The following is a 13,557-nucleotide window of genomic DNA, read 5'->3' on the forward strand; positions in this document are numbered from 1 at the left end:
AGTCTGCTGGAAATGGAAAAGCCAGTCGCACAGTTTCTGACTTCTGTAGAATGTGTCTTCCACAGAAGACTGCAAAAGCTTGGAATATGATAAAGTCAAGTTTCTAACATTTAAATTATCTGCTAGCAAGTTGGCTTTTTAAAGTTTATTAACAATTCCTATCACAGTTAGGATCTGCTCTTTCTCCTAGCAAACAAGAAAAGCAAATTAATAATGCTGTTCAGTTCTAAAAGGGCCCAAAACTAGATAAGAGTCATGAATGTGAATTTACATAGGAGGAAATCAAGGCATCGTGTAGCTAAGGATGTAATTACCATAAACTTGGGAGCTAATTCCTAATGTCTGAGCAAGGGTCCATGACTGAATTCAAATAGAATTTGGGTACATGGGGATTTTCCAAACAGCTGTTTGACTGTATAAAGCCACCACGACCTTAGCAACATCATCATTTCTAGGAAACAGACTGGGCAAACAAAGGACAGCCTAGAAATCAGTGCTTAAACAGATTTTTCTAAAGCATCAATCTGTTCTTAGGACTATTCCAAGAACAGACAATATGGTTATTCCTGGACTTACAAACTGAAGAGGAATCACATGAGAAGGAGGAATTGGACATGGACCAGATAAGCTGATTTAAATCGAGTGGGGTGCACAGATGAAACATAGCTTTAGATATGTTGAAAAGTCATAGGCAAAAAAAAGTTGATAGGCAAATAAGATCATTATCATGATGGAAAAGAATTTTTAGCTTTCCTATCAAGCCCTGAAAGCCTTGCAAGACCTTCCTTTCAAGAAAGAGCTCCAGCTGTTTCTACCAATTTGCAGGTCCAACTTGGGAAACGCCTGGGTCACCCCCATGATGACTGGAAGTGGAAGCTGGAGAGGCTCGTCCAGAAGAACCAAGGCCTCCCAGTCCTTGTAGAGATCATAAGTACACTTACTAAATACCTTCACAAATACTACTGACATCAGACATTCACCTGTGCATTCAGATAGACTTCCTAAATAGTGCCATCTGGGAAGGAAAATCAGGGGCATCATTTCACAACTTTATTACTTCAGAGGGGTTATACTAGTATAAAAGTAGCAGCTCATCAAGAAATGACCCCTCACATTGATTTTCCTGTAGAAGGTCATTTTAAACAAAATGATCAAATGTCAGGTTTAAACTTAGAAACACACGTTTTTTAAAAAGGCAGAACTTTTGATTTCAGATTGATACCACTCACTAGGATTTCTATATAGCATCTTATTTTTCTCTAAAATAAAAAATAGACCAGCTGTCTACAAGATACATATATTTTTAATAAACCACAAAGCCTCTCACATAAACCTAAAGGTCAATCTGAAACCTTTTGCAGAACCCTAGGTACTCTGGGATTCTACAAATTAATTATTTGCTCACCATTTATGCAGAAACCTATAAGATACTCCTGTAACTTAAAAATGTTAACTGTTCTTAACTTTGCAGCATTAATAATGTTAATGTTTTCATTAAAAATTGTCATCTTAACTCCACTTCTCCAAACAAATTTAAATAATGATCAATCCCATAAAAATATCATATGGAATTGATGGTAGATGGTACAACTGATCAAACTGTCTTCTTTCTGTTTTCTTGTAGTTATTTTCCATTCCTCACAACAGGTATGTCATAACCTAATACAGACATTTGTACATCAAACAATAAAAACAAATACCAACCACTATTACCTTAGGCTGGATTCTTCTATTTCTTCTCATTCGTAAACAAGAGCTATTGAAGAAGCTGAAATCACAGCAGCTCTCGCTGCGTCTTTCTTTCCCCATAATGACAAAGCTCCATGTTTTAAATCTGCCTCCATTAAATTGTTCTCCTTGTAATTGAAACTTGACACTACTGTTCACCTAATCCAACCCGGCCACACAGGTGCCCCTCTATGAATAACAGCATGGGCTGATTGATGATTTTGATGGGGGAGCTGGCTGGAATCCAATCACATGTTGTTTTACCACAGTTCCCCAGCACTGACACAAACCAAGTAACATCAAACCGAACTGCGAATAGTAGCATATTTGCTGACGTGCTATGAAATCTTTGAGGACTTAGCGCAAGCACAACATGTTCGTCAATTAGGCTCAGCGTGATTGCAAAACCCTCCCTCGAGGCACCACAAGGTGCATCATTTGCTTTCCTTTTCTTTCTTCTTTTTTTTTTTTCTTTTTCAAAGACACAGCCATAGCTTTAGCCCCCCTGCTACAAACATAAACTGTCTAATGAAGGTAATTCAAAGGTAATTCAGAGTTTTACTGAGAGTGCCCCCAAGCATTTCACTCACAGCTTCCTCTTAGCCCTCAAAACTACTTGCAGTCTTGGAATGACTGTTTCTAGGTAGTCCTGTCTCTGCTTAAATTTTAATCCTCTATGCGCCCTGACAGCCTTTTAGATATTCCATCAGCAAAACAAATGCTTGCAGAAGGAGCAGCCTTAGCTTGGAATATTAAGGGAACAGACTTCAGTGATCTTTTATTCAGCACGCCATAATCTATTTTTGTACTCCTGACAGGCTCCAAGGGGGAATAGCTAACACTTAGTCTCAATTCATTATTTTCTTTACTTCTGAGAACGATAAAGCAATTCACGTTTCATAAAAAGCAGAAAAATGCAGACACAATCTTTGTTAATGTGAAAGAAAGATTTAAAAAAGCAGAAGAGCAACACAAGCCTTATGATAATAAAGCCATAGTGGGTTTGGAATAAAAAAAGAGAAAAGAAGTCTCCAGATAGGCTTTTTGGAAAAGACTGAAATTTATACCTGTTAAATTTCTTATATTTTGACCGTTAAAAACTCATTTTACAAACACTGACATTATTTGATCCTTTTTTCAAAATGTTTTCATGCAAAAAAAAAGATTCAGGACCTCAGAGACATTGAAATTATATTCTCTCATTAGTCACTTTTTATTTCCTTTGGAAATCTGAAAAAAAAAATGGGAGGGAAGGAAAGAGAAGGATGAGAAAAAAGACTATTGGATGACAAAATAGAAATGCCAAGAAGTCAAACCCCAAAACTGTTTTAATTTAAAAAAACCCAAAGAAACAAACAATAAAATCTGAAGCCCACAACTTTTCTTACAAAACAAATAGAATCTCAAAGCTTGAGAAAGACCTAAGAGAATCAACAAAGAGTTTGTTCCACATGGCAGGAGATACAGCAATAAATTAATAAATGGGAGGGCTTGCGCTATAATGTCTATAATGAACAATTTCTGCCTTTGCCTTCATATCCTGCTCCAATTCACATCAGTGAAGTGTTCCTCTGTTTCTGGGAATCAGATTTAGAGCTTGAAAGGAGACAAGGGAAGTGATGGAAAATGGAGAAACTGTATGAAGTCAAATAAGTTTTTTGTGAAGTCTAGTGGAAGATGGATCATTCCCCAGATCCTGAACCACAGCCGCTATGAATTGAGCAAGTCAACATGAGAAATGTGAGCTTTCATTCAAGCACTGAGAATCCTGTCATGACTCCCCTAGTTTTCACAAACACAATGCTTATGAACCTGACAAACAAAAGGTGCCAAATAACTCTGAACGTTTTAGTGTAGGTTACAATACATGCCAAATTAATTTGGAGGTGTTGGGAGGGGGCAAATAGACTCTCTTCTCAGATACTTGAAAAAGTTAAGTCAATTTGAGAGAAAAGACAGCTAAATGAATCTGCACCAGCTCCTTTTAGAGCTCAAAAAGTGCCAGTGCACGGCAGTGACTTATCATCAGTATACGGCTAGAGCAAATATTATTGACGTGTGGAAAATAACAGCTATTAAGAGGTTTAAATACCATCCCTTGAGGTATTTAAAAGATGTGTAGATGTGGCGCTTAAGGACATCATTTAGTGGTAGACTTGGCAATGTTAGGTTTATGGTTGGACTTGATGATCTCAAGGGTCTTTTCTAACCTAAATGCTTCTGTAACTCCATGATTCCCAGTTTCCCAGTGCAGATGTCCCAACCAGGCACATCCCAGACCCTTGAGAGCTGAACCACCTTCCTGCGAGTTCAAACTCGCAGTGCTCTCTGCCATCGCAGCTTCTGCTTCAGTGGTTACTTGTTTGCCCACCTTACTGCAGACATCTGCCTCTGCTGAATAGACCTCAGGCCTCTTCAAGCAACAATGCCACTGACATTACTTGTCTTCCCCTAATTTTCCCATTTACATCACACTAAAATTTTCTTGTCAGTCTTGCAAATCGTTTCCTGTTGTATTTCCCTAGAAGTTTCTAGAGACCTGCTGCTCATCATAGGCTACGTCTCTTCTACTGTCATCAGATAGAATCATTTCATTTCTTCATAGAGCGCTCAAAGTAAAATAAAAACATTGGCTTATTAAAACCGTACATGTAACAGTTCAAGACCCTCCTCTACGCCTGCACAGAGCTTCACTATACCTCTGATTATCACAGCCACCTGTATGGAGCAAGACTCTTTGCTACACGCAACAACCCTATATACAAAAATTACAAAGCAAATTAATGCATACTAATCAATATAGATGCATGTAATTAATTACATTTGTTTGCTTCCCAGGTTTGGTGTTCCTTGAGGAATTTTTATTTAAGGAATCTTTTTTGGGTTAATGTTTTTATAGATTATTTGACTGGAGTTATCAGTCAGGCGTCAGGACAACTTTGTGCTGTTAATGATATATAACACTGCTAGGTAGGGACTGACCCACAAAATGTAGTCTCAGGTAAAGCTGGCATCAGTGGTCATAGCCAACGGGAAGGTAGAAAAGGAGGAAAGAAGATCAGATCACTGAGGAACAATGAAGTGTTACACGCAGAGAGGCAATCAATCACAGGCGTTTGCAGCGAAATAGCAGAGTTTGATAGTAGATAATCTGGGAAGACTGTTGGAAGAAGGGACAATTTAAGAAAAAGAGAAAACACTTTCAAAACTGGACAGCTCAATTCTGAATGCAAAATACAAGTAAAGCAGATAACTGAATTAAAAAAAAAATAATAACAAGGGCAGCTGTATATGCAATCACCTGAAAATATTCCATGACTCCTAAATTGAGAGAAATCAAGTCCCAGTCAACAAAATAGATGGCCACAGTTTTTATGGGCAACTGCATCATGGCTGCCAGTGAATGGTTTGATGGAAAAAGTGTATGGCAAATGTAATCTGAATGAGCGGCTAAGTACAGGAACAAACTTCGGCTCTGCAGATGAACTGTCTAATTATTATCAGAAAACAGAACCCAGATGAAAAAGGAAAAAAAACCCAAACAATAATAACAACCAAAAAAAGAAGTGTGACTTTCCAACATTCTGAATTAGACTAATGAAAGAAAGCACCTCTCTCTCCAAACCCTACTTCACTTATATACTTAGTCATCACAATTGCAATTAAAAAGCTACTAAAAAATAAAGACAGCCCTGTTCATAAATTTTTGATTAGGAGTAAAAACAGATCTAATGATCAGGTGGAAGTATGTAAAGCCAGGATGCAACTTCCAGGCACATCCCTCTGCCTACAGTTTGCTTTTGACTAGCTCTGGGTGACTTTCCTGGGTGTTTTGAATGGTTCTGCCTTCCTGCAAGGGCTGGCTGTGAAGCCCAGGGACCTTATTTAGGGAGGCTGGACTGCCTACTGCTGGTATCTACTTCTAGCTATTGCAAGAAATCTACATTTAGCCGCACAGGTTCTAGTGGCCAAAAGCCACTTTTCAGAAATGCAGGTGCGTGCTGAGCGCAGGGGTTCGCTGCTGCCCACCCCCTCCTGCCCTCACCCAGTGCTCCCCTCATGGAGCAGCCCCTGCCCACCTCCCTCCCCAGACCTGCGGCAACACCGAGCCTCCGCAGAGGCACGGTGCTACGGCTGCAGCCAGAGCTCCAGAGGTGCTGCAGCGTCAGGAGGAAGGGGCTCCAGACACGAGGAGGTCCGAACTGCCTGCCATACTAGCAGCACTGCCATCCTGGCAGCGCTGCCTTCGGCTGAGGGGCCAAGGGAGCAAGCCTGGCAGACCTCCTTGATTCCCCTCTGGCGTTGGTGTGCGTCACCGACCGGCAACCACTGGCCTAGCGGGATGTTTCTCAGTGCCTGGACGCCACGAGAAGCCCCTGGGATTCAGACTGCAGTCTGCATTTCACGTGCTGTTATTAAACCGAGCCGTCGCCTATGACTTGAGTAACACGTGGTTAAGGCAACACCTCTGTGGGGGAGACGTGAGTTAATTAGCAGTCTGAGGCACTGAGTCAGTAAGATATTTCAGCACACAGTTAATTTGAAGTATGCAAGCGCTTCTATGAACTTCAAAGGTGAGTTCTTACAGTCTTTGCTAGATCCAGGTACTGACGCAATCTTGGTACACATGCTGAATTTTAATACATTAATCTCACTGTATTAAAGACAGATGTGCCAAAAAGTCCACACCTGGCACATGAGTGTTGCTACCGTTAATTTAAATAAAAGATTTTAAGTTATGTTTTGCCTCAGTTTCTCTTTGGAGAGGACGAAAGTGTTACAAATCATGCTCCAGTGGGATTCCAGGAAAAATATGTATTTAATAAAGGAGCTTTCCTATTATTTCAGGAAAATACTTTAATAATACTCTCTTCACATGCATTATAAATACACAGAATATTAGGGAGTTTTCAAATGAGAACTATTTCCTTAACCATTACATATTATTGTACAAAGAATAATTGGGGTTGAAGTAGATGATCTCAAGAGGTGCCTTCCAACCTAAACAGCTCTGTGACAGTAATACTGCAGTATCACCGCTCACCATACACACAAAGGTTGTACTGACCTGTCTTTTCACTGGTTTTACCATAGTCTTGTCTCACACTTTGGACAATAACAGTCATTTTCTTACCCTGTGTCAAAGACAGCCCCTGCATGTTCAACTACAGAGTGTAAAATGTCATAATCAGACCAGTAATAAATCATATCACATGTTAACGAAAACAAAGTTTGCTCATAAATCCTTTTTTCCCTTTCAGGGAGATGCACAGAAAGCATGAAGAGCATACAGAGGAGCTACTGCAGTATGTACTGGGTAACACGGCTCAGGAATGATAGCGATCAAAATTTGGGAGTTAGGCAGAGTTCCTGCTTAGAAACAGGCTGGCTGTGATGTGTGGAGGACAGAATGCTTCACGTCACTTTAATAACATACTTCCCCACTCTTTCAGGAGCAGCTGGAAAAATCTGCCTCCAAATTTCTTTGGCAAGAAAGATGAATCAAAGCGAATGAAAAAAGGGGAAGCAGGAGCCGATCTCAGCAGACACAAGCTCACTCATGTTCCAAAGTATACACAGTTCAGCAGAGAACATAGACTCTATTATCACTTATTTTTTATTACAACCTCACTGGGGCTAATGAAGATACAGTGCACAAGGTGATAAATGAGGAGAATCAGACCTTCTATATAAAATTGCATAATTAAAGGTGGAAAATATATCCCATACAGACCATGATTTTTCTTTAAATGATGGTCTCAAAACTATTCAGTGCTATATCTATATCTTGCTGATTTAAATGTTCCCATTTAAACAGGCAGCTCTCCACTTCACATTTACAGTTCCTTTGCAGGTAGCCTAAATTCAGCCGGCTCTTAGTAAATATCTCTCATCTGCCTTTGCTTTGTGGGCACACTTCAACCTTCCTAGAAAAGGCTTTGGGCCATTGTGTCTGCCCAACGCTGGCTGCGGGGATCTGTCAGAAGGGCAGATGGAACGGGTAGGGGCAGCCAGGCAAGGCACAAGAGCACCGAGACCCATCCGCACGGCAGGAAAATGAGCTCCGAAGTGTTCACTTAGGGATCTTTTTCTCAAGCATACCAGCTGGGCTGCTTCTCCAAAGCTGGCAGTGGCTTCATGGTTACTTCTGCACAGCCATGTGAACACAGCCAGAGAGAACATCTTTGTTCTCTTGTTGGGAATTGAGTTCTACCTAAAACCACTACGGAACTACGAGATATTAAGATTATTATGACAAACCTGCTATGTCTTCATATACGTGGATGCAGAGCTTTAGCATACATCATCTCCTGCAGAAAATCAATGCCTTTGATGTAAGATACACCTAAATTCAATGAATGCTGGAGTGGTCACGGAGAAGTAGAATTTTAAAACTCTAAAGGTTACAGATTATATAAACCTATCATGACGATTTCCATCTTATCTTCAATTTCCTGAAAAGGTTATAACCTTTAACAAGCACTACTCAAAGATTTGTTAAAGCCAGAGTAACCCATAATCAAGCAAACTGTACACTGGAGGCAGTGAATGTAATCAATTTCAGTAGAATTTCTATGGATGAGGTTCTATCTTTTGAAAATTCAAAAACCACTTAAAAAATTTCAGAATATAAGCATTTCCACTGGAGCTCTCCAGCTTACGGGATTGAAACAGAGGTCTGGGAAAGGAAAAATTATTACCAAAATTGTTCTTTTTTAACTTTGGAATCTTATGACCAAGCATAACTAAGTATGAATTGTCACTATAAATAGAAAACACAGAAACAAAAATGCCTGTGAGTCTTCAACTAATAGTCCTTAAGGGCACTATAACAATACTATTTGGACACCGGTGCAGGAAGCAAGAAACTCAGCACCTTAAATTGGTATAATTCTATTGTCTTGCTACATTTGAGACTAAAGCAGTTTTCAGTGCCGAAAGCCCATGTGTCCTCTTGCCATAACCTGATTAAACAAAGACATGTTTAATGCTCAGCCAAACTCTTCTACATTAAAGAATATATGGCTCAGCCACCCTAAAAGGCAACTGTCTCATTACCTTGGCTCCCTATTAAAAAGAGATACCCCTCCATACCAGGAGAAATTATCCACCTTGTTAAAAAAAAAAAAAGTGACCAAGCACAAAAGATCACAGGTAAAATTAAGTCTCTGTATGCCAAGCAGTAAGCACACAATGATGCCTTTAAGTTCTTCCTAGGGTATCCACCACAGGTCAACTTAGAATTGCTCCATGCAGTGAATTCTGCTGGGCTTTTCCAAGGTCACCAGGAAATAACTTATTAAAAAAAAAAGAAAAAATTTACAATCTTAGTTATTACTGGGTATTATCCTCAAAAGACCTGACCAAAAGCCTCCTGAAATCAAGACTGATCACAATTTCAGTTGGCTTTGAAGCAAACTTCAAAGTTCTGGACCTGGTGGCCTAGATGATATTGCTGTTGTTAAGAATTAATTTCCTGAACTGTGTTAGTTGAAATTCAAGGTCATATTCTGAGAGGATAAAATGTAGGTAATTAGCAGATATCCCTCATATGCCAATTCTTTTCCTACTGGGACGTGTTATCGCAGATAAAATGCCAAATACAGAAGAAAATACATATATCTAACATTGCTATTGTCTGCACCACCACCACCACCCCCCCCCCCAGTTTAATTAACACACATTTCAAAAAACATTACTTTTTCATACACAAACCTAAGATTTAGAATTAATAACACCAGTCTGGATAGGTCCAGACCAAGAGCAATTGAGAACTACAAGGAGATGTCCAAGATGTCTTTTCCCACAGCCTGAGACAGAGTACAGCAGGACGGAGAAGAGCACTGTAGTTTCATGAGCATTTCAAATGAACACTGTTGCTAAAAGGGGGCTGGAGAGGCAGGGGGAGAAGTCTGCTTCTCCCTTTGCTATTTATTCTTAATCCTCAGCTGTCCCCTTCTTCATGCCAGCACAAATGTTTCTGAAGTCTTACAATAAATTGGATCAAAAAATAACTCAGGTTAAAATTAAACCAGCAAAGCAAACTCAGCTTAGTTTCAACCTGCATCAGTCCTCTTCCAATTCACCATACAGTGGCAGAAACATTCCTTGTGGTTAAGGACAAGTGATCAGGGTCAGGGAGGTATTTGAGTGCCTCTTTCAGCAGTGGTTGTCAGTTCATGCTGCCTCACCCTGCCCATGGAACTACCCTGTTGGTAGCATCTCTGTTGTGCTTTGACACTGCCATTACTGTCTGGCATTTAAACTGGAAGCACAGAAATATCTCAGCAAGCTGTGGCCTCTTTTGCTGGGATTTTTAAAAGTAGAACAATTGATATTCTCAATTTGTAAGAGGTCATGGTCTCAAAGGCAGCCCTACCAGGTGAGAAAAATAGATGTCAGGAGGAAAAGAGAAAAAGATACTGTCTTACAGTTTGTGAATAATTCCTAGCCATTAATTCTGTGCCAACCTAAAAACTTTGTCCACTTTATTATTTTAAGATGGGCTTTTATTAAATATTGAAGTGCTATCCCTCTTGTGATTACCTTTGAAAGAAAGTAAAAATGTGTGTCCCTCCTCCATAGAGCTGTGAAACATTAGCTGAGGCAGTGTTAACAACCTTCAGTCTTATTTAATTTTGAAATGACTGTACAGCATGTTATATATAGCAGGAACTTGTTTAACTTCTAGTTTCTTACGTTTTGTTCCTTTCATATTCCATGAAGCATAGCTATTCAATAGGAAGGTCCACACAAGCATTAATATTTACAGCAGTCAGTTCTTTGGATCACTGATTTTCCCTGGTAGCACCAAAATAACAGATCAAAATCTATGCCAAAATGTTGATGATAATTAAAAGAAACATTGTCAACACTCAAGCAGAGGTTATTTTTATTGACAAGAATCGACATAATCAGAATTTGAATAATTAATCAGGACTTGACTAACCCGGCCACAGTGAAAATCACAAGTAGCACCCGAAAGAAATCACAATATCGTGAAATCAGCTATGAATTCCACACTTAATGACTTACTATTGAGAATGAATTGACAACATCAGGAGTACTGCAATTACTTGAGTTCATGTATGAGCCAGGCAGCTATTCTGCAGTCTGAGTCTTTTAGACACCTGTGAAACTCTTGATACATGGAAGTTGTCCCTTATGTCAAATTTGATTGGAACAAACATTTAATACAAAAAAGATATGATTTTGAATTTTTTTCTCATTCTATTGCTCTCGCCACAAGTCTCTCAGTGACCGATTCCCTCACTTTCATTGACGTCTAGAATTAAAAAAAAAGACTACTTTCCTCATGTTGCATATGGATCATCACTCCAGTCATGGTCCTCTAGGAAAACACAATCCTTCCAATCCTCTTTATAATAAACCAAGACGTGCAACACATGGCACAATATGGCTCACTTACTAGTGTAGGTTAAAATAGATAAATTATTGTGTAGAGCAACAAATTTATTTTTCTATTATTTGTGCAGCCCTGAGTTAGAAAAAAATATCAATTTTGGAAGAGAAGATTATTTGAGAATTTTGCATTATCACTATCACTTTTTGTATTCACACAGAGAACCCACAGTTAGCAGTTCCCCCAGTCAATATACCTCTGGGTCTCCTTCAGCCATCCAGGAGACAGATCAACACGTCTTTGAAAACTTTGGACTATCTTTGGGCAACAACAGTAGAAGGTGGTCAAGAATACGTTGGCTGTGTCACAGAGGAAGCTGGGAGGTGCAATGCACTGAAGAACACGGGGTGCCAGGCTGTGAAGGGAGGCGAGAGCCACCTACTGTGCTCTTCTGAACACCCTACACAGGCAAAATCAGGAGAGAAGTGCCTTCCTAAGACAGCAATCAAATGTGTAAGGGGAAAGGAGCAAGGCAAGGTAAGACATGGTCTACCCTGCCACTGTAAGGGCCTTGTTCCTCTCCGATTCTCTTAAGGAGTGGTATGTCTTAAGGCACGAGAAGACAGATTTCCCTATACTGCTTCAAGTACAAGTTCACAATTGCAGCCAGCCTTTGTGAGAGGAGCATAGAGAATGAAGGGGGATTTGAATGACTATATACCATCTGGGTCTGGACAAGAGCTGCCAATCGCCACCTAATTTCAATACAGGGAAGCACTATGGCATTCTGAATTACTGGTAAGTTAAATGTATGCCTCCAACTTCTGAGGTCTATGCAGTTCTCTTACCTTTGGTTGCGCTGAGTGCATCCCTTTTCCCGACTTAGCTATGCTGGGAAAGACGATAGATCTGCTCATTCTCACATTTTCTGACTCATAGGTAACTTTGCTCCTATGACATGGTGACAGAGAAACTGAATCAGCTGGACCATACTCACAAATTACATCACTATGATTTTTAGCCAGGTAGGGGTTGACTTACCATGCTTGAGAAAAATGATAGCAAACATCTGGAAAAGAACTATACGTTAAAGCTTATAAGTGAATGAAATAATGCAGGAAATACCTACTAACATTATTACTCACTTCATCTATGAAAATGTATTAGGGTAAAACTGTGTTGTTGATATACTTCGACAAAAGGTAAGATGGTTAATACTTATTAAATTTCTATTTGTTTTTCTATTCTAGATATTTTGGATTCAAAAGAAATAGTTCGAAAATAGTTAGAATACCTTCTGGGTATTTTTTTTCCTGTTCAGCAAACCATATTAGGCGTTTAAAGCTGCAAGATACATTAGGGCACTAGTACTGTAACATAATGTAATATTTTATTTATTAAGTGATAATTGCATTTTTTATAACACACTTGTTTTCAAGGAATCATAGGCATCAAATATGGAAAAAATTTGTAAGTTCATCCTCAAATCAGTGTGGGGTTTTTTTCTATAAGAATTAGAGTCGAGTCTTACTTTTCTAAGACACCCTGTCACTGAATAATCAAATGCTAGGCTGTTGATAACTGAGAATTGCCAGTCACTCCTGGTGCAAGTACAGTATAGGTATCTGAATGTCCTCATTCTTATTTTGCCTTCTGCCAAAATACTACATACATTCAAAAAATCCACAGCAGACCCGAGGAACAGCTAACTACACTGGCAACTACCACCTAATAGTCCCACTGTCTGTTTTTATCGCTTTTTCCTAATGTCATTGTAGGGCATTATTGCTATTTACATCCTGTGATGCTCACATACGTCATCCAACTCTTTGATATGTGTACACTTTGCAAATACAAATGTTAACCATATAGCTCTACGGCTGGAGAACCATATAGCTCTACTCTACTGGAATAATAACTTAATGTACTGCCCTCTAATGTTGATTTCCTATATAGTTACAAGCTTCTGTACATTCTAAGAAATGTGCACCTATCTTCTAATGTTTCTGCTGAGATGGGGTTCACAAAGTACTTCTAAAAGAACTACCTGATTATAACTCTTTAGAATCCTTCAGTTTAATGAATCCTGAAAAATTAACAGAATGAAAGCAAGATTTACACAGATTTACTGGAAGTAAAAAAATGTGAAATACCCAAGTAAGATCTCTCATCTGTTCAAGGAGGGAAACAGAAAGATAATCTGTCGTCTTTGGCTCTACTTTACAAGATGCTCTATCTCCAAGCAGATAAATATCATCTGTCTTTTATGTTTGATCAGTTCTATTGTCTCACATGTCAGATGATTTCTTTGTTCGTCAGTCTTATAATTTTTAATGACACCATAAATATGATTGCCTTGGCCCCAAGGACTGTAATTATGAAAAAGAATTTGTTGAGAAGAATTGAGATGCCTGAGCATTAAACAGAACGCAGCTTAAATACACTAAGGAACATGTAGATCCTTT

At 39.2% G+C, this 13,557-nt stretch overlaps 1 protein-coding gene across 2 annotated transcripts in view; it reads right to left on the reverse strand.

Annotated features, from left to right (window-relative positions):
• DYRK4 (dual specificity tyrosine phosphorylation regulated kinase 4) overlaps positions 1–12,254 on the reverse strand; it is a 41,967-nt gene extending 29,713 nt beyond the window's left edge. The window contains exon 1 of one of the 2 annotated variants that reach the window (XM_075051644.1): positions 11,941–12,254. In XM_075051644.1, coding sequence (XP_074907745.1) covers positions 11,941–12,009 — 69 coding nt within the window. In that variant the 5' untranslated portion in view covers positions 12,010–12,254. The remainder of the gene's footprint in view (positions 1–11,940) is intronic. The other variant, XM_075051642.1, reaches the window with a different exon arrangement.
• Positions 12,255–13,557: the final 1,303 nt, after the last annotated feature.

This window comes from Buteo buteo, chromosome 19, assembly GCF_964188355.1.
Source record: "Buteo buteo chromosome 19, bButBut1.hap1.1, whole genome shotgun sequence".
NCBI lineage: Eukaryota > Metazoa > Chordata > Aves > Accipitriformes > Accipitridae > Buteo > Buteo buteo.